Raw genomic sequence first — 24,645 nt, forward strand, 5'->3', positions numbered from 1 at the left:
GTATAAAAAGCAAAAGACATCAATTTTTTGAAAAAAAAAAACTTCAATCAAATATTTAAATCTAAATGATTCTCTAATGATGAACTTTTTTCGTCTCTAACAATAAGAAGTTTGGAATGAGCTTGCTATGTATTCAACTGTTGGTATTCACCAATAATTTACTTCCACATTCAAACAGTTTTTACCCCATAATCCCAACATTTTGTTTTTATAACTAAACGAAACTTTAAAATTCATTTTATCACTAGTATATTTCTGTTTCACACAACCCTGGTGCGTAAAAACATCGAGTGGATGTGTGATTGCGTATATGTATGCTTCTCGCCCATCTCTCTGCATCTAGTGTCGAGACAAAGTTCACAATTCCGCAAGTGAAATCGCAAGTTAACAACTTGCGAAGTTTCTGCACGACAAGTTGGTCGCTGCTCGTCGAAATTAAATTTTGTTTAACAACACACGGGAGTGGCGGCGCAGTTTGTCGGCATCATAGTGACACTTCTTGCTGATGGAAATTTGCATTCGTAAGTATGTAAGTGCGTTCTCCCGCTCGCTCGCTCGCTCGCTCATCTCGTACGAGCCACTTGAAAAATTCAAACTCGCACGCGAGTTTCATCTCCTGTTTGGCTCAAGCAGCCCGGCATTAATCAAATGCAGCTCTGAGGAATCACTCGTCCGACTAGACAAACGCAATGCATAATAAATGTCGTGTTGAGGCAAGCTCCGACCAGATTTCTACATCTATTTGCGGTGCCTGCGGTCGGTCGCTGCACCCGCACCATGTAAACAAGCCGGATTGCAACCCGCTCACGTGTGCATTGCGCCAAGAAGATTATTTTGTCAGCGTTTCCCAACGGCTTTTCATGCGCCGCGCTGGGCTCCAGTTAATCAAGTAATTAGGCCTCTAATGAAAATTGAAACCTGCTTAATGCAAATGGGATTGGATTGTTCCCCGTTGTGCACAGCATAAAGCTTCTGGGCTTGTGTGTTGGTTGTTGGTTAAACGTGTATTCGTTCTGACCTCGTTTCAGGCATGCTAATTGACCAATATTTGCTCACAAACGCGAATTATATTCCAGATAATTAGAGTAAGAATTGTGCCTTCCGCAGAAATCGAAGCAAATTTGGAGCTCTCAAAAGCACTCAAAGCACTACGTAAATACAGTAGAAACTGACATTGATGAAATGGTTGAAATCCAAAAACAAAGCCGCTTTGAAACTCACAATCATAGTCATTGACAGATACAAAGCTTTCGACTGAAGCCCTAATACACGCACAAATTATTTCGTCTCGCTATTGCGAATTTAACTGTTCGAATATTCTGTGTGCAATGAGTTGCGGCCACATTGATGCTTGATAATGAGCTACATTTCGTAGAAGCATATATTTATATTTGAATTATTTTCTATGCGCCAGATTTAACCACCTGTTTAGTTCTAGCTATTGAGAGGCTTTAATCATAATGTATACAAACGATAATAGTGCTTTTTGGACTCTAAACGTAGATTTTGACCATTTTAAGTGAGGCTCACAGAACTTTTAATTGCGTGATTTTTGCTCATTTGAATTAGACGCGTAGAAAAATATCAAATCGTCTTAAATTTCCAATTTTACTGACTAATAATTATTAAAGCAAAGGATAAATGCTTCAAATATAATTCCAGTAATTTATTTTAATTCATTTTGTTTTACGCTGGTAAATGTAAAAACAGAGATTAAGGGGAAAATATGATTAACTTTGAACTGATTCATTATCTCATCCTATTTCATATCAAATAACCCATAAAGCATTTATCTCCCAGATCAGCAAATTTGAAAATAGGGTAATATCAAAATATTGCTTATCTCTGCAAATCCGTGGCTCCAGCACCGATCAATTAGTATCGTGCCTCCTCAATATGGTGAATAATCACGATCCACTTACTCTAAACCCTTTTCCGCGAATCTGTATATAATATTTTCCAGCAGCATGTGATCGATAGGCGATGGCTTCTCGCGCCAATTAAGGACGGTAAAGCTTTCGGAACGAGCGATGAGCACGCTTGGCGTTGCGCTTGGTAACCTGTGGTTCCAGCCCAGGGGCCGCAGTGTAGCGACGGGCCGGGATGGCCGCCGAATCGACAGCGCCTGTGACAGCGCGGACGTCAATTCCTGTCGTTAGTCATCGTCAGCGGTGATTAATTGCCTGAGCTTTTAAAGAGGCCGCGTTTCGACTCGATCCAGCCAGAGTTCACGGCGCGCGGACCAAAATACTGTGAAAGTTTTGCTCATCTCCGCTTGGAGTGGCACTATGACAAACTCTCTTTCGTGTCATTTCAGAAGGGGCATGTTTTGATGGCCTCTGATTGGTCGTGCCCGAGATAAATGCAAAGAATCAAGTAAACGGGCTGATTCTATTTTTGTTATACATCAAAAAATACATTTTGCCATTTTTAGGGGGAGGGTGTTATTTAAACAAAAACTAAGCAATCAATTGATGCAAATAAAATGTATGAAGAAAAAAATGTAATTGGGATCTTTTTTTTATTTTTTAGCACAACAGATTTTCCTTTTGAGCTCACTCAGGCCATTCATTCTGGTAATTTAGCGCCCAAATTTTAAATTTCATAGTGGCTAGAAGAAAAATAAACAAACATTTTGCTTTAGGAGGTGCAGCTATTAAAGACAGCTCGGTGCGAACTACGTGCGTCCTAAATTTGTAGGCTTAGATTAGATATATTTATTTGCATTTATACATCAGTACAGTAATTAAAGTTAACGTGGCTAGATCTATAACTATTCGTTTGATGAATCTCATTTATTTCTGGTTTTTGAAAATGACAAATTAACAAAATAATTTTGAAAAAAATAGACATGTTTCTAACACACGCTACATATTTTTCTTACAGTGGCACCCTGGAAGATGTAAAGATAGAGACGCGATCCCAAAAAGGCTCATACGACGTGCTTGCCAGCACAGTCATTGAGTATCCGCTTGAACCAACCGTCTTCCACTGCGAGCTGCGTATCCCAGAGGCGCAGTACGAGATAAAAAAGAACTTCGTCTACTATCCTGGTGAGTACCAATCCACTCAGTCAAAAATATTGTTGAAATTTAAAACATATTTTATCATTTGCAAAATATAATCGCTCAAAAATCTTGAATTGACCCAATATCCCATCTCGAAAGAGGTGAACCGATGCGAAATGAGATCTTCAATCAGAACGAATTAGGTTTAGTTAACGAGAACCACCGTGGTGTAAAATTTTACCACTCAAAATTGTTGCTTTGGTTGCCAAAGAATGAAAAATAGCAAATAGCCTTTCAAGCTTTCCAAAGAGCAAATAATTGCAGATTATACTTTATACGAATTTCTTAATGAACAATAAAAACAACTGTATCAAATTAATTCAGTAGTAGACAAACAAGCCGAGAATTCATATACATTAATTTGTGTTACACTAGAGTAAAATGCACTCTCGTGTGATATCATCCTCAACTCCCAGAAGTAATTGCAGGATAGTAACAAAAGTTAAATTAGAGATGCAATTTGTAGCAATAAGGAAAGAATATTATTTAACGTCCATCAGGGAACCAACCACTTCAACTTCAACAAGCTCTGATTTCGCAACCTACTTTTTCAAGTTGAGCAATTAAGTGGCTTGAAAGTTGCGCGGTGGGGAGCGGATTACAACGTGAAACGCGAAATAATTCACTCTCGAATCGTGCGAGCGCCTGCAGACTCTTGAGTTATGTAAACTGCAGGCAGCAGCTGTACAACCGGTTGCATACCCGCTGCGGGCTCCGTGCTGCAGTGGTGCATTGTTCACATGCTGCAAAATGTGTGATTAATCACGTCGCGACTCTGTAATCATTGTTGTGAGTCTCGAACGAGACTGTTATGATTCATACCCAGGCACTGGGCCGGGGGGGCGGGGAGGGGGCTCAATTAATTGAAAACAAACACTCAAACGAGTCGAGCGAGCGCGATAATGATATAGTTTGTTGCAGTGTGCTGTGTGTTTGAGCGCGCAGAGCCGCCGCATCGGACGAACAATTAATTAATTTGCTGGCTAGGAAAACAATCAAATTGCGTCTCTTGCGTGCCGAACAGGTTAATTTAAGCAAATCGACCGGCAGGCATGTCGAAGGGTTTTGTTTGCTGAAAAACCAAAATTGGAAATTATATTATGCCGAGCAAAGTTTGTTTGTGTTTTGAATGGGAAACCAACCGAGGGGCCACAAAGCGCCAGACTCCAGCGGAATTTACAACGCCCGTATTATACGGAATTTCCCATGTTGAAACTAATACATATCCATTCACGCTTGGCTGGCCAAAAACTTATTACCGGCCCTAACAGGATACATATATATGTTGTTGCCTCGACTAATATTATCGCGCGCCCGGCGACAAATACGAGAGTAAAAGCGGCTGCGTTAATCTGACTCGCCGCGTGTGCATAAAAGACTCTTGATTCGGAGCCTTTTGTGAATGTGCATACGAATGCTCCAGACCGTGTTCGTCCGCCAGATTGAACCACGTATTGCTCAACATTTGTGACAGTATTTGAGCAGCTCATATTTAGTGAACACCGAACTAGCCAAATTTTAACACGGTATTTCATGTTTGAATCAGCTTTTTTAAAACGCAAAAGCTCCTCCTAATATTTGAGTTAAAAACTAATGCGTATGAATTAATTATCGTTATCGGATCTGACTGAGCTTCCTATAAGGAAATGTAAGGCAAAAATATTAATTTAAAACGTTTCGCAGAAATACTAGAGCTCAGTCACAGTGCTTTTTAACCGTCCACCGCACGTTTGTGGACAAAAGAAGTAATTTATCGTTACGCCATGACTGCACAAGGTGGCATATTATATGAAGATGTGTCAAATTGTTAAACAGTAGTTGTTGGAAATCTTGATGGGTTATTTCCATTGTTTCCTATGTTACGTTTCAAGAGACCATCAATCAGGGCAATTAAGGAGGCGTTGTCCGCTAACGCAAAGACCGATTTCAAAACTTCGAACAGTAACATCAACTCTTACTTTCAGATATTTCGCAGCGTATAAAATAATTATTATCATTATTCTCCCGATGTCTGACCCAAACAAATATTTCCTCAAAGTGCCGCAGAAAATAAACATTCGTCAACAAATTCGATACTTGTGTTGAATTCTGTCAACAGAAATTTCCCTTTATTATTACGTCGGAAAATGCTTTGCAATTTTGTAACAACTACTGAATATGCCAAACCACCTTTCCTTGTGGAACTATTGATTTGCGTCCGATCAAAATTTATCGAGGCCTGCCCATTTACCTCCGACATAATCTCAATTCCACAATGGCGAGGCAAAATGTCTGACACGTGCCTGTGTACAGGCCGTTCCACCCAGCAACCTTATGTCGCGTTCAGAAATTTGATGTGACGCGTTTGCTTGGCTTATGGGGTGTGTGTGTGCGCGTCTATTCATAGCAGGAAGGGCGAGTGGGAGCGCATTATCCGGTCGTGGACCATTGAATAGAACAACACGCCGCACAAACGCACACACAGTAGTGTAACACCATTGGCAATTCTGCGGTTTATTCGCCCTAATGGTACTTTACATTCACTCAGCCTGGCCAAACACTCGCCTCAGCTCCGGCTGCTCGCACGCACACTCACAACGCGCGCGGGCATTGTGCAGTCGCCGGTGGGTGGTGGAATAGGAAACCGTTTAGCACTGTCCGGAATTATTAGCGCCCGCTTTAATAGCGCGCTGCTCCCGGGTTCTGCGGACACGAATCGTTTCGTACGCTCGCCCGTTCGGCGCGTGTGTTGTTGGTGCCGCGGCCAACGACCAGAGAAAACAAGTGGTTTCGTCGCAGGGGCCTCACTGTGTTTTGGCAAACACTAATTTCGGTCCTCTCTCTCGTAATTTTCTGGGCCGTCCTGTTTGCGGTTTTGGCGACGGAGACAAATCGATGCAACTGCAGGCAAATGCTGTTGGCTACTATACTTGGTCTTGGGAATTTTAGTGTAGGCTTTAGGCCAAAATTTCGACTCTTTTGGTTGAATTTTTGGACGAGAATGTTCCAAATTTTCAGACGTTAATTTGTGTTTTTAGAGATTTTGGTTATTATTCTTGTCAATTTCTTTGGATCAAATTATTCCGTCATAAATTCAACTGGAAAATTTTACTGAAAAATATATCCTTTGCAACAACGTTTTAGTTTAAAGAGCAAAGCCAAAATGGGACCAAATATGTTTAGCAACAGTTTTATCATTTTGAATCTGTAATTCTGCAATATTTTCGTAATTATTATTAGTCTTTTTACAATTAGTAGGGGTTTGCTAAATACACTCTCGTATTAAATGATCAATTTTGAAATTGGCTTTTTTGATTTTATATGGTAAATGAATAAAATAATTTAGAGTTTTTATTAAAGATTTTAAAGAAGTAATTTAATTAAATTCATTAAAACTGATTGAGATCAACGAGGAGAGAGTCTTGTTGTTGGTTTTCCTGTCAAAATTGCAAAAATTCCCATAGTGAACATCATAATTACGAAGCTTATGTAATCAGCTGCATTTTACATAACTAAGAAAAGGATGTCACAAATCTTTTTCCCAAATCTAGAAATGATACCGATTTTTTTATAGTTAATAAAGGGAAAATTTAAGGTTATATATACTAATAATGACCACGGAGCGACCTTAGTCTTGAAATATTATTTAGCGTATTTTTTTCTAATATCACGAGCGATATAAACAAAAATAAACAATCTTTCACCAACTTTTGAAGGTAATAATTTTACTAACAATAAGAGTCGAGCGTAATACCGTTTAAAATTTTCTCACATCCATGTTCGGTGAGTGAAGCACTCACGCCGAGTGCATCGCGCCTTTTTTACATTTGTTAATGGCACTTTTCACTTTGTGAATTGCTCGCAGCATCCGCTTAGAGGAGGCGGATCACCGCAGGAGCGAATCGCTCTGTTGTCAGAACGTGCAGAAACGCCACTCAAGGCAGCGTTCACTACAAACACACAGGAATGACGCACAAATACACACGGATGCGTCAGTGTAGATGGGAAACTCGCCCCTCAGCAGTCAGTTCAATCCTCTTTCTGCGGTAAAACGTTCTCTTCGTGCCGCCGTCACTCCGACTGAGCAGCAAACGGAATGACAATTGTCTATAGCTCCCACTGGTAACGAGCAAATATGATTGATATTTGCGTCCGAGATATCATCTAACTGACATGCGTTTACTGGAAAGTGGCACTCATGGATGCTACCAGAGGGGGAAAATGACGGGCATTTGATTGAGGAATGACACGGTTGCCATCCATTCATTCAAGTTAGTCTTTTAGAGAGCGTCTCATTGTCATTGACGTTATTTTTTCTGTTAAGTCTGAATCACAGGAGCCTAATAGTATTACTGCATAGAATCTTATTTGCTTTGAAAAATCACGTTTTGCTACGTGGGTCATCTAGGGGAATAATAATTGATAATTAAACCCCACGCAAAAATGGCAGTCAAAATTGAAAAGTTGGGATTAATTTATGCAACCGCTGCAACCTTTTTTTCGTACTAAAAATTAAATCTTGGTTTGCAAAATAAATAGAGTAAAGACTAGAATTCCCAACCTCTAGGCAACCCCATTTTCCAGCTGTAAAGTGAGAGAGTGAGAGGAAAACATATTACGTGTGGCGAGAGAGAGGTCAAAGTCGCAAAGGTTAGTGGGAAAAAATTAAAAGAAGAGCCGACGGGATCAATACGGCGTGGCGATGCGATGGAGGGGTGCTTGCTTCCTCGCTTTTCACCAGCCCCATACGTGAATATGTATATATATGAACGGGTGTAGATGCGAGTCTGTTTGTATGTATAATAACGACGCCTTTACGCCCGATAAACTTGCAGTTTGTAACTACAACTGGGTTGCTGCCGTTGGTGGAGAGCAGGAAGTTTTTATGGTGTGCAGCATACACGTGTACACAAGTGGGAGGGACGAGTTGGGCGTCGTAAAAAGAGAAAGAGCTGCAAGAATGTCTCTGCCGGACAGCGAATTCAATTTCCTGTAGAGCTTTCATCAACAACAAAAGGAGGACGATGGCTAGTGATGAGGGAGACACACTTTTAAATGACTCTATGCTACACCGCTTTTATGACCGCAGCTGAAGATAAATCCGGCGAATAGTTCATACCAAAGCAGGAGGTTGGCCAATTTTCGAAGAACATTAAAAAATGGGATGTCGCGAGGTTAAGGTGTTTTATGGCCGCGTTTATGCCTGCGTAATCTGCTTTACGACAATTGACACGCTTTTAGAAGTTTGCAATGATTACTTTTTTCAGAGGCGGCAAGAATGATTTTATGACCTGTGGAAAAGCGTTAAGACTCACTTTTTAAAAAAAAAAAAAAGATTCACTTTATGATTGTTAGTTTGATCTCCGTAAAAGTTATTAAGAACTTAACACAGAAATCTATACGTCGGCCGAATGTAGTTTTGGACAGTTGACACGCTCAAAGAAATATGGTAGCTCCGATTAAACTAAAAATATATTTTATGCTGATCAGAGGTTAGAATTTCAGACCGGATGAGAAACGAGTATTCACGAACACAAAAATGTCCAATATCCGTGGCATTCAGCGTCTGATTTGAATATCGTCCGCACATGAATTATGCAAGCCGATTTCTGTATCAGGAAATTCCAGCCGCGATAGCAAGAAGCAAGAATTAAACGCGCGGAATGAAATGCGCCGAGCGGTTATCACGCGGCATGCAACAATCCTCCTTTTTTTATTTAAATAATCGCAATGAAAAGGCGCATAAAGCATTCTTCGGAGAAATAAAACGGCAGTCGAGGTTTATTGACGCAATAAAACGGCTAAAATATTTGCCTAAACAACTTCATTTCCATCTCACTAGAGATAGCCGGTGAAATATTGTAGAAAAATAGTGTATGGCTGCATATTTTGAAATTCTGGCCACGCCACAAACTTTTATCCAACCTGCGGCAGCAGCAGGAGCATTGGAGCGGCAAAGTCATCGGCAAAGTGTCACAAAAACTGTACGCTTTGGAGAACTACACTGATCAAAAACAGCTGATATTCGCGCAGGGAGAGGGCAAAAGTAGGGCTGCCAGACGACGTCAATATGGATAAGTTGGTTTTCTGAGAAGGACACGAATAAAAACGAAAGTGCAGAATGTCGGTCGACGCTCGCAAAATGACGAGAGTTGCAACCGGCCTCTTTTTGCGGTTTCATTGATGTCATCGCTCGCGTCCGGCTTTACCAGAGGGGAGCGGTATACTTGGCAAACCTAATCAAGAGCAGCACCAGTTTATTTTCACAAGCAAAAAGGCAGCCGGTTAAATAAATTAGACGCCTTGAGCGCGGTTTGTGTGCATTTATCGGAAAAATACAAACTTCCTGACAGTGCTGGTGGGCCAAGCTGCGCGCCCAGTTCTTTATGAATTTAATTTCCATTTGTGCGTTTGTGTAAATTGTGCTGTCAGAAAATGCTGATTGCCACTTTCACCACGGAAAAAGCAGCTGAGCAACTGGGCTGCCGTTCTCATTCGCTCCATAAAATAGCAGCTACTCCCCTTGGTATAAATGGCCTCTTTCTTTGTGTGTTCTATATACCGGCGTGCATGCAGCCCGGCCCAGTAAAACGCTGAGCCCGCAAACGATATGTGGTCGCGTTTGTCTCCGCTGTCAGGACCCTGGCATTCAAATGCTCCAGCCACTGATAAAGCGCGCGCAGACATTCCTGCATTTTAATTAACGTGCCTTTTCTTTAATGCTTGTGCCGCCGCCGGCGACGCCAAATTTGAGGCATCGCTGCTCCGACTCTCGGTGCCACACACATGGGGAATTGCATTTACTGCTGCCGAGCTATAGGATCGATTTCATTGCCTGGTTGAATAGAAATTATTTGAAACGAGAATGTGACAGCACGCAGTTTCCTCGTCAGCGGTTTTCGGTCTCGTTTCGACGTTGAGTCTGCTGAAATTCATCTCGCGCGGCCTGTATTTGCGGAGAGTGGCCGCAATTGAATCTATTTTGGCGTTAATTTTTAATCGGATTGCTCCGTTGTTAACCGATTTAAAACGGTCGAGTTGAATTTGATTAAAGTACATCACGTTTAATAGAGCCTGATTCATACCTTGAAACACCACCCTTAAAAAATAGGTGCATAATATATGATACTTTTTTGATTAGATATTCATAACTATTTGATTGCACATTAGTACCCTATACATCCCCACATAAAAAACTGACATTAATAAAAATATCAATTGGAAACGGAACAGTCAGCTTAAAATATGCCAAGAAAAAGTTTAGCTGAATTTTTGTTTTACTGCACCAGAGACCAGAGTTTTCGTTCAGACAAAAATTTAAGATTTTTTTCTCATGACCCAGAAGCACTGTAAAATGCACTTAAAAATGGGGCCAGGCGCTGCATTCAATGCTCCCTCGACCTGCCAAACAAATGCATTTCTGAGGCAAAGCGTCTGAAACATTTTGATTTTCATCTATCAGTCTTATTCAATATTTGTTCACTTCTTAAACAGGGGTGGAAGTCTTTCTCCGTGTTTCACAAAGAATATACAAAAAATACCTGATGAGCTTATTTTGCAAAATTTGCAGCCTCTTTTACCTGCAATAATTTTCTTAATTAACTTAATTTCTAATCAATGTATGAGATGCTAATTTTGTTAGATTGCGTCATCCTTGAATATGCCATGGCGGCATGCTAATAGATAATTTAGCAGGGGAGAGTGCTTACAAAGGCCATTAAACGCGCAATTAATTACGTTATTGTACCATTCTGCAATTACGGAAGTGCGAATCAATATGTTTTGTGTGTGCGAGTGCGGCGTGTGTGCGTGCATCAGCCGACATTATGGCGCAATAACAGTGCGAATAATGGCCGTGTAATCCGACCGCTTTTCGCACACGTGTGCGCAATCTAATCAAAAGTTGCGGGGAAAAAACAATGAATTCGCTGGCGGTAATAGGGCGCTTTCGATGGAACCGGATGGTAATTAGTCTGGATAAATGGAACTCTGCTACAGACACGTACAGTACGGCCCAGAGGAGAGAAATATTTAATTGGATGACTCTGGGGAGTGAGAAGAGCGAACGAAGAATGGAAAGAAAAAAGAATAAGAGTGAGGAGATGAATCTTGCAATACGGACGCGTTTTTACGCTGCTAATTTGGAGGTAGAATACTTTTGCTGCTTACAATAAGGTTGAATGTATTCTGATTCACGTTCATTAAGTTGGTGCTAATTAGCTAATTATAGTTTAGATTGATGATTACTGTTATATTTTTTATACAAATCTTCAGAAACTACACTATCTAAAAATTTACACAAAATAATAAATTAAGCGCCATTCACTTTCAAAATTTGGACTATGGCAATTTTTTTCTTTTCCGTGCAAACATAGTTAGCTTTGATTTAATGACGTTTCTCCTCCAAAGCATCCCAAAAACTGAAGGCCTAATTCAATGTTTATCGTATTACAAAATGCGGTTCAACATTCAATCACCATTTCCCAACTCAGCCCCGAAAAATAAGATGAATATTCTCGCTCTATTGTGAGAGAGCGTTCGTCCAGAGTAGTGGCTTTTGAAATAAATTATGCAGAAAGCGTTCGCGTCTCACTGTCGGTGGAACAAAAGCCAGCGAGTGTGACGGAGTCCATCACTCAAAGTGTCACGCCGGCGGAGCGATATCGCCGGCAAAAAAGTATCGCCCTGGCAAATTCAGATAAATTCGCATTAGAACGAGCGTTATTACGATTTAGTGCTCCTGAGAGGCGGGCCATTGGTGCTGCTCGATCCTCCAGCGGCAATATTGGGCGCACCAGGCTAGCCGCCGCCGCCGCCTATGTGCCTCGTGCGTCATTATACATACATCCGCAGCACATTGGTGATAGCTAGAGGACGTCAAAAGGCGCTTTTTATGCCTTTTAGTACTCATGATGGCCACCGCCCGGCATAAATTATAACAACTGCTCCTCAACTATTTTATGGCAGCAATCAAAACAGGAAGCCGAGTCGTGTACTCCCCGACGTCAGGGCTATCGCGGCAATACACCAAGTGGATATATATACGACATCAAATTGCATGGGATCAACTGTGATAGTGCATAATTTACAATTTTCGTGCTATAAAGGAAGTCTATCCACTTTTTTCTTGCTGGAAATGCATTGAAAACTATTTAAAAGTTAGTTTTAAAACTAGGTCATGAGAGTAAATTTGTGTTGGAAAAAGGCTGCGTTGACCAGGAATTTTTCAAGTGCCCTTACCACAAAGGCCACCCAAAAAGTGTTTGCACAGGGAGCCGACCACATTTTGCAATGAAAGGGTCAAATGTTTTGCCGGACAAGAGGCAAAAGTGCCATCCTGCTGCAGCGCTGCTACTCGAACCGCGCGCCACTTGTTTTCATTCCATCTGAGAAGCATGGAGCAGGCCAGAAAAGAAATATGAAATGCACTCGGCCGACCCCTAAGCTATAAACGCGCGTTGACTGGAGAGGTCCTCTCGCACATACTTTATACACGCGCGGCGGCGTATTGTCATGTAAATTGTGTGTCACGACGGGAGAAAAATTTATTCGCGGTGCGGCCTAGCGGAAATATGCACGTGGTGGTGAGCAAAATATTTTTAATCTCGCGAATAATATGAGAGGGTGAACAGGGTTGAAGATTTCAAACCAAAATAAACAAAAGTGCGTGGTTTCATTCCGATTTCCACCCAAATAAAAATTGGTGATGGTTTCCAGTTTTGCAAACGTCTTGACGATCGAGGTTTCTGGTTTTCAGTCTCAAATATTTAGAGATATGTAATTTTTAAAAATTTTTAAAGCTGTGTAGCTTGCACCGTTTTGCCCAGGAATTATCATCTAAAATTCACAACCCTTTGAACTGGAGCACAATATGGAAAAAGCAGCGTGGAAATGCTTTTTATTTTGAACGCGACGGGTCAGCCTGCCGGTTATAATACGGGTGGGAGGTGTTAAAAAATTTGTACTTGTCACTAGGGATACACAATTGATGGGGGTGGCGCCCGAGTGTGAATAATAAACAGCAACAAGAGGAGTGTGTGACGCGTGCGAATTAGTGAGATGTATAAATGTAAAAAACGCGAAACTCGTGAAAAAGAGCGGTAAAATTCATCTGGAAAACGTCGGCGAGCGAGCTGATCTGGCTCTTTTTGGTCTGAATAATTAATTCGGGCCGGCGAGGGGTCTGTGAAAGTGCACAATGCGCGCGTAAGCTGCTTTTTTGCGGCGTGCTGTGCATGTCGTTTCAAATATTCAAGACTGCGGCCGGACGGGAAGCGTGCTGAGCAGGCGGATTAAAATTATTCCGGGCAGAGCAAGAAAACACCTTAAATGTGTAATGGTGGCGTTTTAATGAAACCTTCATTCCTGCATGCGTTAAAGGGACTAACTGAAAAACATTGCTAAAATAATTCATTCCATCACTGATCAATTATGAAAATTAATAATGAATTTCAAGATTTATTTAAAACAGGTTAATGGAATTTTATTGCTGCCTTTCTCAGATCTGCAAAGTTTCTAAAGAAATAAGTAATTTCGACTGGATTTAAAAATTGCCTTTTGCATTTTTGATTGTTTTGAATTTAACAAATCTTACTTCAACGAGAACATATAAACATTCTTGATTCAACGCTGTTATTGATGGTGGAATAATGGCGCTCCCATTGTAACATTTTTACTTGGAGGAGAATCTTTCCAGAAGAGCCACTTAGCGGCATGGTGTCGAGAGGAGAAAAATGCACGATACTGCATAATTAGAGTGGTCGTAAAGGGCACATTACGCCGTGACTTTAAATATTAATGATCGTGGCTTAATCATGCAAAATTACGCGCACATAATCTCGAAATTTACGGCGCCGCAAAAGGAGCCGCGTGTGAGCATTAGCGCCTGCTTTCTCCACTATTAATTTATGTAAAAAGGGTTGAAGCGTGAATAATTAATCGTGGCCAAGTATCACGTTTCGTCCGAACTGGCCAGCCGAAAAGGAAAGAGCGAAAAAGCAGCTCTCGCCAGTGCCACACTCACAGAGAAAATGATATCCAGGGTAGCGGTTGAGAATTTAGAGCGATCGTAAAAAATATATACCTGCTGAGGGGCAGAAAGGGGTTGTTTTTCGTGAAATTCGGAATACATTAGTGGCACGGCAGCATCTCGGCCTGTTTTACAATTTTATTGGCGCCAAGTTAAATTCGGAGCGAAAAATACAACGCGCTGCGTGGATATAACGGCCTATAAATAAATACCCACCCCGAGTTTCAGCGCACGACACACCTTTCCCTTATTAATGCACAGGTAGAACGGAATTTGGGGCATGAAAAAATATTTTCCTCCTTTCCTATGTTTGTTTATTCTCAAAATTAGTCAAAAATACATTAATGAATCATAGTCCAAAGCATGTGGGAAAGGGCATGCAAATAAATTAGCTGAGACTCTGTCCAGGAGGACAAATCCGAAGTGGGCCCAGACTAATAAATGCAAAAAAGATATCACCCTTATTTCAAGTGAAGGACACTGGATAGATTTCAATTTCATTATAGGGGCAATGTCAACAAATTTTTTAAGTGGTTTTTAAACAATAATATCATGACGACGCACGTAAACTATTTTCATGGTTACGGAAAACACGTGCAAGGTTTTGAAATACTGGTAGCCAGTGTGAAGATTTAAATACAAAAAGTATCAAAGGAAACAGATGATATCACAAAATCGAACGACTAGAGCTATCTCCTTTATTTAGCTAAAAGAGTCTCTTTCCCATTTGGACCAGCCTGTATACTGATATAGAGCGTAAAACCACGGTGTTTATGCAGATTCTCACTCTTTTCGCCCAGTTCTCAGTGAAGCTGGTGCTCGAATTTATAGACCCTCTGCGATTTTATTACACGCACGCAGCCGCGACGTGCTTCGGGTTTATGCTTTGACACTCACACGGTGGCACACGCATGTGAGTATGCAACAAAAGCGGACGGCGGTGGAGGCGGCGAAGTTTTGCTTTTCATTAAAACGAAACTAACTTGTCATGTGAGATTACTTGCCGCCTTTGTGCTCGCATCAAATGTAAACGCAGATGCAGGCGCGAAGGTACGAGATTAAAGTTGCAAATTCTGAGCTCTCCCACTTTTACCGTGAGCGGAAAGTAGGCCATTGGATTAACGCAATCGAATCAGTTGATTAATTAATTAATTAATTAATTAATTAATCAATCACCCAAGGGTGCTGTCGTTGCAGCTCGAATCGATTTTCCGCCGAAGCAAATATGGCGCGCTGCACTGAATAATTTAGCACGACGACGATCAGTGAAACCAATCGTGCTGCTTGATTACTAATTAAAGTAGCAGTTTTCAACGATGGCTGTATAAAGATTTCATAGCTCGCGGCGCTTCCATCATAAGAAACTGCAAAGTTAGGTTATGCAGATGAATACTCGATTCAGAGATTATTTCAAAGTTTTAATGAAATTGAGTGGTGTAAGTCTCTTTGTCAGTCAATTACTGTATTTGAAAATATATTTGTTTCTAGCTTATATAACTGCGTGATCTTTACTAAGAAAAATTCAAGAAAATTCTATATACAGTAGTGCTTGCAATATGTTAAAAATTAAACATTTAAAAAGAAAGCTTTATTATTATATCAATTTTGTCTAAAGTTTTATCATTCAGCAAGTATTTCAATCAAAATTTCATGAAGGACCTAAACATTTTATTATATTTGAAATTGATGTATAAATTGAAATAATTCGAATGCCAGCAAATTTCTGTCTAAAAACTAAAAATTTGTGTTGTGAATAATAGCAAAAATATGTACATAAGCTTGAAGCGTTACACAATTTTTGCTTTTGAGAGCAAAAAGTGGCAAAGAGATAGCATGCGTGCGAAACGTTTATGCAAATAAACGGAAGCGAGCGTGGTACGCTGTAATCTCTCGCAGAGCTGAGTAATTAACTCGAGCGTGCGATGTCCAAACTTTTTTGCTTGTTTGGCCCAGCGGGCTGGAAGTAAAAGATGGCATTTAATATCGAGAAGGTGTATTCGTGTCCATTTCCGGAACAGAGGACCGCGCTCGCCCAGCAGCTCATGCCGGGTGATTTATCGCGTTTGCATTTCGGCCGGCGAGCGCGGCGAGCAAGCACAGGGATAACACGCTCGGCATTCGTTCGCTGGCTGGCACCCCGTTTTGAGCGCCCCGTGGCTTATGTTTTCGCAATTTATGGGACTCTGGCGCGCTTATATGCATCGCCGGTATTGAGAGCTTTGCGCCGAGCCAATGAACCATCGGCCGCAAACATCCTTGCCCAGTTCATTCCAACTTGTGCAAAAATGTACTCCGTTCCTAGTGATAAATGTTTGCACACAAAGGGAACTCCACCATGCACAGCACACCCTTGCTCTTTCTAACAGAGTCTGTTTTCTAACGAAACAAATTTCACAACATTAAAGGATTGGTTCGTGTTATTGCAATGGAAATGTGCGATTTTATCTTCAATCTCCTGATCATTTGAATTATGCTCCTCTCGGTTGATATTTGCATGAGTGCGGTTCTTTGACAGGCTCCCAGTGGCCCGGTAAAATGTTAAAATAAGAGATGAGACCTAAAGTGAAGGCCAAAAAGCTGAATGAAAAATATCTTGCTTTATTTTGAGCAGTGAGCCAATTTTCTTGAAAAGTGTTAGATGCTATTCAACAATAATAAAAACTTATTTTAATTTTGGAATACATATATCTCTTTAGAATTGATTACAAATATAAAACCTGCGGTTCTTGGCCAGATTTTTGGGACATTTTCCTGTCATTTCCTGATCTTAATTTATATTCTTGGTAGATGTCAATGAAAGCAGAAGCACGCGAGGTTATCGTTATTGTCAGAAGAAATTAAATGCAGCTTCCTCCAGGTTCTTTTCTAAAGAAAAGTAGGAATACAAATAGATTAAAGCTGCATTTAATTTCTTCTGACACTTAGTTTATTATCCCAAATATTAACAGATCGAAGAGTGGAAAATGAAAATAAATTAAAACGCGCTAAAAGGTCAAGAGTGTTTTGTTCACAAAATTAAGCTCTCTAAAAAAAGTTTGAAATTTTTAAGACTGATGAAGCAACTTTGGTAATCAATATTCAGTGCCGCTTTAGAATTCTCTAAAATCCATCCAGAACTTGATTGGCCGACATAATCCAAGCAGGATTAATTTGCCGAGGCGGCAGCTTCACCGCTCATTAGAGAGCAACGGCCAAACTGTACGTGCAATATTTTATCGACTGGCCGTAAAATAAATAAAACGCGATCGGAGCGGCAGTCAGTCAGACTGGATGCATAATAAAGTCGACAAATGATCGGCATCTCGTTAGCCGCGCGCGCGCGCGCCGAATACACGGTTCGCTAACAGGCCGGCGGCGCACGCGGCCGATGAATGGCCCGCCGCCTGCGACTGCATAATGGCCCATTATTTGCAAACACGCCTCAGCATGCACACATTTACACACAGCAGCAACTCGGCCGCTTTAATGGCTGCAGATTTCACACGTGCTTTACTTTTAATGACGGCCATTGTTGATTTGGAGACGCCAAAGAGTCGGCCGCGTCGTCGCCGCGCGCACCTGCTGCAGCTTTATGAATGTGTGCACGCGTAATGAGCAATTATGTTATTTACAGCTGGATGCCGCCCAACAATAGCTGCTAGCTGCAGCAGCGGCCGATAAAATTTAGCACCTCGTTATTCGGCCAGAATACAGTTGCCACGCTTTTTGCGAGATTTTATGTATCTAGGCCTGTGAAATTTAGACTCTATTTTTTGTAGCCTCCATAATTGCTATGGAGCATCAATTAAACGTGAAATCAGTTATTGTTACAATACATTTTTTAAGACCTTGAGGGTCTAAAAAATCTGTTCAAACCTACCTAATTGCTATTCATATTAATAAGGAATTATAACCATTTTATTCCTTCTCAAAAAAGCTAGGTTTTTTCACTTGACCCGACCGTCTTCGTGCAATTAGTGTTGATGAGCTGGTTTCATTTTTAACTTGAGGTTTCTTTTATTTTTGGTTGCAAGAAACCGTTGTTTTTAAACTTGCCGTGATGTTTTATAAGTCCTCTTTTAGCTATGAAAAATGTAATTATTTTTGCAACGTGTCGTTGATATCCATTAATTTTAATTGCATTAGGCTGCGTTCAAGAACCATCACTACTAAAAAAAAGTGTTTCACTTTAATCAAGGGAGGCAAAATTTTGCTTTCGGAGGAAATTGGAAACAAACGACAATCATTTAATTACAAATAATAATAGGTTAAAATTCCACAAAATTGATCCTTTAACTTGTAAGAATATGTTATTATGTGATTTCAGGACTGGCAAAACTGAGCTCAATTTTAATTTTATTAGATATTTGCGAAATACGTGACTGTTTTTGATTGAATGTGATATTTTAAATTGTTAGTTAGTCGGACGTGAATGCAAAGCAATTTCAATTCATTTTAATTCCATTTAACCAAAAGTATAGCAAAAGTGACATTGGAAAACGTTGAAGCATAAAATATGAAAGCCAAATTTAAAAACCTTAAAAATAAAATTGTTCATCGTACACCTGACAATGAATTGGTAACAATTTTTTGCAATTTACTCTCTTACTTGCCAAAAAAATTAAATTATTGAACATTAATATTTTCTTTTCAACCTTCTCTTTGTTGCTGAAGTCAATAGTGAGCGCGAATGCCATTCACGTGCTGGCGCAAATAACTTTGTTAGAAAAATAAACAAGACGGCTCGAGCACATACTCACGCATTGAACTTTAATGTCTTTTCCATTAAAAAGAGCCGAAGAAACTCGATCAAGCTTCAAACCGTGTGTCGACGTCAAGCAGAAAAGCTCAATGCAATCTCGACTGCGCCGATAACGAAATTTCCTGCTCGCGACTGCTGACATCAAACAAAACAGACGAGAGCAAGCAGCTAGCAGGCAAGGCAGATCGACTAGATTCCACTCGCCAAACAATATTACTCTCGAGTCGCGTGTTTTCCGCCTGCAGCAGCTTACAAAAAGCCAGCAGCTTGCGACTTTTCCGCGCACCAGGCTGTATTTTAATTTGTTTGCTCCACATTTGCCTGGCGGAATGAAAGTAGTTTCATTTCGATAGACGGCTGCAGCAGAATTTTTGTGCCGACTCGCGTTGCTAGCTCGACTCTCCGGCTGTAAAAATAAATGATTGTTGGAAAGGCTCGTTTATTTCAATCTCGCCAGCTCCTTGCCCTGCGCTCCGCTCCCTCTAACGGCATCAAATATTCCCAGCAGAGTGCAGCTGACTGAGCACTTTTCCCTTTTCCCGCCGGTGAGTGTGTGAGAAATGAGCAGCACCGCCTGCTTTGTTTTTATTTCGCGCTCTCTAATGTTAGCAGCTCATTAATTCACACTCCACCACCGCAAAACAATTAAATATGTATGCCCCTATGGCATCTGAGACTCGGATTAATGCCTTGAGTTAATTCTACGAATTATTCATAACCGACAATATTCTGCAGATTTTCATCCTAGTTAAAGCCGCAGAGGTACTTAATAAAGTGTATGAAGGAATGGAATATATAGCGCGATTTTGTAAAATTAACTAAGGTGTACTTTTTTCCACTTCCTTTTCGATCCTTCAGATTTATAATGAAGCTACTTGCATTTATTATTAAAGAAATTCTCAGCAGCTCAAATAGTTTCGAGATAGGAAAAATCTTATATGCCCTTTAAAGTTTCAAACCATTTGTATAAAATGATGGCCTTTTCTCTCTTCCCAGCACTATGAAAAAAAATTTATAATTTATCTTCTCGCTTTTGCTGAAAATGCCCCATCTCATGTTAGAACAGACCTTTATGATAAAAAGTTAAATTTTTTATTTAGTATTTTTTTTAAATACTTTCGCCTTCAATTTGTAACAAATAATTAAATTTAAAAAATATTTTGAGCATTGAATATTGAATTGAAATAATAACAAGAAACGTGACTGGCTGATTAATTAATATTTAAAATCAACCGCTGGCTAATAAACATGCAAACACCTCTATGAAAAGCAAGCATTTTTTTGTCACAATATTTCATGCTTGTTTGATCGAGTGTGTCTCCAAAGGTTAATCAAGATTCGCAAACCTGGTCATGCATTAAACCGAGCACCAACAAGAAGTGGTTTGCGTGAACCTGCTGCACGGAGGCGTACTGATAGAATCTGCCTTTCGCACGCCTCGCGACACCCTCCATAAATTAATCCGCGAGCAGCATTGGACAGGTCTAATTAATCAATCCGCAAATTAGATGCAATCGGCGATTTCTTTCTGGCTGGCTAATCACCGTCGGCGATCTGGCAGTGCATTAGCAGGATAAATAATTAATCAGGCCGGGAGGCAGGGCACGAGCGGCTGCCTTGGAAATGGATGACGGTTCCGTTGTTTGTTGCAGCACTGGCCGGCGGCCGCTGGGATATTGATTTACTTCAATCACAAGGCCCGAATCGTGATTATATGACCGTAATTACATGCCTAATTGACGCCATTTAGCCTGGAAACAAATATCACCGGCCTCTGTGCCGTTCAGAGCCGGAGCCGCGCCCCGAGGGTTGGCGCGCGGCGATCCAAGGCCAGCTATGAGCATTATTTGTTCGTCCGGCCGCTGATTTACCACTTACTTAGCAAATGAAAGGCAAATATTACTTGGCAAGCTGAAAATCAAGAGAAACCGTGAAGCATCGTGGCGCAGTCGGCGTCTCCGGCCGACCCTTTATATTCCGAGTTATGTTCTAGTGGGTGCACAATAAATATTAATTAACCCTCGGCTGCTGCTCCCAGGCAACAAAGAGGGACACGCGGGTGTGCTCTCACAGGCTTACCTACCTGCAAACATAATTAGTCGCTCATTACGAGGCAAAGAGCTTTTTACGCCAGCCGCACAGAGAATTTTTGCCCTTAATTTGCAGTCTGGTGTGCCGCGCCAGATTTTTTTGCCCGCCGGTGCCAACGGATATGACGGCAGATTTGTTTTTGCCGCAGACACAGCTAATTGGCTCAAGTGTTTTTGCGTCTCTCTGCAGTTGAAATTCAGAGTGAAACAAATTGGTCGCAGGCAAATTCGAGGTCGATGTTTGTGTACTCATACCGAGTGCAAATAGACACCGATGCCGTTTCAATTCTCGATTTCCCCCTTGACAGTCCAGACCAGAGTTGGAGAATATCCATCGACCGTTTCCTTTGAGAGCTTTTAACCATGAAAAACTGCTCCCTAACAACAAATTATGAACATACATTATGCAGGGACAAGATTGGCTCTACGCTTCAAAAATTCACAATTATGTACGTACTATAGGTATCCTGAATTTTAAAGTTCAGTTATTATTAATGAATTTCTTTTTCATTTTTCAGATTTTCATTCCTTGTTGTTTGCCTATTAAAGTAGCCATTGCAAAGTTAATTTTATGAACTAAATCTCCCAATTCCATTTTAAAAATTTTAAATATTTTTGCCACTCTAAGTAAAAATATTTTGGGCCCTAAATTTACTTAAAATGATCTTTAAGTCAACTCCATGCTCAATGATTTAATGGAAAAAATGCAAATCATTTCCTCAAATGATTGGCTCGCATTGTTAAGGCATTCTCAGGAGTGTCAAAGCAATATGGGAGGTATTTGAGCAGTTCGGAGATCTAATACTGGCTACCCAATGTCAGAGATGGCAAAAAGTGGTTAGTTTAGTGACTCGAATTGCTCAAATTGCTCAACGGGCTGGGAGGCGACTCGCTACTTGCTGGTTTGCACCTTTCCAGCATGCGTGATTTTGCTTCACGGGACGAATGTCTAGCGTTTCAATGTAGTCCTCGGTGCAAGTGGCCCTTCAGTGGGCTGGGTCCGTGTTATCCGTTCGCGGTGTTATTGGGACCCGGGTTTCAGCATTCGTGCTAGTGCAGTGCGCGCCCTTCCCGGTCCTCGGACAGGGATAAAAAGAGCAAGAAAAATAACTGCTTTGCTCTTTGACGGTTGGAATGCGTGAACGTCCACTTAACGCAGCTGAAAAGATATATTATGAAAGTTGTGCCTGAACGAAAGCGCTGACCAACACATTTCGCACGGCTGGTCAAAAAATTGAGACCTTTCTGAAAAAATTCGTCCGTCCAGAATTAGTTTTGGCGTCCCTCAGAGCCGGTTGTTTGTTTCGTAATGGACTTATATTCAGCGCGGACGACTTTTAGCAAACAACCGTGCGGTGCCGAATCCAAAGTGGCTTGTGTTTAACTTTGACCAGCTCCTTTTCCTTCACTGTTTTCCTCGTCGTGCACGGGTGGACGAGCAACAATTCCCTTTTATTGTTTCATAATAATAAAAAAGGGTAAGGATCGTAAAAGCGGGGGCCATCATCCGACATTTGCCGGCGAATTACAGGTTGCCGCCCACGACAGATATGAACGCGCACGAGGCGAATCCTTTACGGCGGAATATCTTTCGCATTTATCGGCGTTCTGACCGTTTGCATCATGCTGGTGGAGCAATGAATGAATTTTTGATGAAACCGTCATATGAGAGGACGCACCGAGATAAGACCACTTTTTATGTGACCCTGCACGGCCTTCATCTCGTCAGACGCACTAATTTTTTACACTCGCCAGAAGGGTTTATGACACAATGGCGACAAAAAGTCTGTCCTGTTTATTTCCCGTTCTTCATTATAGACCAGTAAAAGACACCGGAAAAATGATATTTTCCAACATAACGTTATGTAGAATTTTATTTATCTTCTTGTAAAAGCTCTTCCAATTATCTCCTAGCAAGAATTTAACTTAAATTTTCTCCGTTTGCAAAACGAACTGAAGTTTCCAAGATTAATCCATACTTGCCGTTTATTTTATTTCCATAAACTTCAAGACTGAAGTGTTTAGCTCCGATGATATAAAGAGCTCCTATAAATGTAAAAAATATTGTTTGATATTTTTAAACAAATTGCTATCAAGCACTTGCATAATTTAATTTAAGTTTCAGAGTCAAAATTTCAATACCCTAATTTGGCTGCCACTTTTTGAAAAATTTCACATACGAGGATATTGCACCAAAGGAAAAATTGAGATGATTCAATGACCATCTTTTTAACTAGTACGTAGGACTAGTAGCTAAAATTAAGTTATTCCATTTCATGCAAGTGAGCTGATTTTGAATTAAATTGCGTCACACGTTTGTCCAGCATAACCGCACGACAAGCCCCACTTTCCGGCCATAACAGCGGCATCCAGCACCCAAATTCCAGCCTGCTTGAGACCCACCCTAATAGAGACACGCCCGACCCCTTTCATGTTGCGGCCGCTAGTTCGGGCCGACGTCGTTAAAGTATGCAACGAGCCCGGCTGGGCCGCCAGGCCGGCTGCATACTTTCGCTCTTCCCATCAGGCAGGGCATTAAAAATTCAAAATTTCACGCCTTTGATCTCTCGGCGGCCTAAATCGAAACCGCTGGAGATGAGAGCGGTGCGGAAAGAAAGCGAACGCGCCCCCTGTTCGCGATTAAAAATTAATTTCCAGCGGGCGGCTTCGATAATGAGTGCAGGGCCGCGCGTTATACCCGCAGGGCCGAAGGATTGATGCCTCTTTCGCGAGTTGGGATGCCCCAACGGTATATCAGGCCGAAATTCTTCATTTAAAACACATATAATGTGAAATAATGTGCGCGTGTGGCAAACAGCAAGCAGCGAGAGCGCAGGCATCATCAGCAATTCCACTCATGCGCGTGTAAAAGAGATCCAGCAGCAGAGTGAGAGGGAGAGGGTGACCCTTTTACTTCCAAATCTGCAGCACATGCCTGGCTGACCTGCAGGAGGGCGTAATTATGGTGCCACTCTCGCCGGCCGGCCGGCCGCTCCCTCCTAATCGTGATCGCTGAAGAGCCCAAAACGGCTGCCATTGTAATAAAATATTAATGCCCAAAAATGAAGGCTGCTAAATCTCCGAATATTTGGCTCCTTGCACGCTCGCACGGCCCGCCGAGCAGAACTTGGCTTTTTGGCTAATGGAAAGTTTGCAGCGACGCTGCTCTGCTTGTGCGATTAGCAGACGGCGCCGCGAGCGACTTCATATTGTAAACATTCCGCTTCTTGCGCAGACAGTTTATGTTTTTAATGGATAGTTTTTGCCAAACTAGCCGAGTGTGTTTCCGCTCGTCTGCACTCTCTGTTCAAACTTCTTGCTCTGCATTTGGTTAGATTCCCATTCCCCGTGTAATCAGCTCAAGTTAAATACAGTGCGCCTGTAAAAACTGGTCGTATTTAAGCTGGAGTTTTTATGAGTGTTATGACTCATACCAAATAATTAAATAAACCAAATTATTGCAGCAGTGTTAACCTGACGCGCTTTTTAAACTCGCGAGCAGCTTCAATTTTGAAATCATGAAATTTTGATCTCATTTTTACAATTAATATTTTTCTTTCGCGTATGCCCTGTTACTGTGAATTCTAAACGTGAAAAATTCATTTGACGCGTTGGAAACCAAATTCAGGCCATCCAAGCCGATGCTGAATTTTTGGGAAATTTTCAAATCTTTACTGCTTATTTTTCCATTGACCTGACTCCCCTTTTGAAGCTCATTTCATAGATAAATGAAATCAT

At 41.2% G+C, this 24,645-nt stretch overlaps 1 protein-coding gene across 4 annotated transcripts in view; it reads left to right on the forward strand.

The window, feature by feature from the left end:
- The window catches only part of LOC135935697 (uncharacterized), a 266,355-nt gene that overhangs the window by 101,155 nt on the left and 140,555 nt on the right, over nt 1-24,645 (forward strand). For all 4 annotated transcript variants that reach the window (XR_010574243.1, XM_065478220.1, XM_065478221.1 and 1 more), the window contains exon 5: nt 2,887-3,053. Coding sequence is in view for 3 of the 4 variants with exons in the window: in XM_065478220.1 (XP_065334292.1) it covers nt 2,887-3,053 (167 nt within the window). In the remaining variant the exon portion in view is untranslated. The remainder of the gene's footprint in view (nt 1-2,886; nt 3,054-24,645) is intronic.

This window comes from Cloeon dipterum, chromosome 2 (assembly GCF_949628265.1).
Source record: "Cloeon dipterum chromosome 2, ieCloDipt1.1, whole genome shotgun sequence".
In the NCBI taxonomy this organism is placed as follows: Eukaryota; Metazoa; Arthropoda; class Insecta; order Ephemeroptera; family Baetidae; genus Cloeon; species Cloeon dipterum.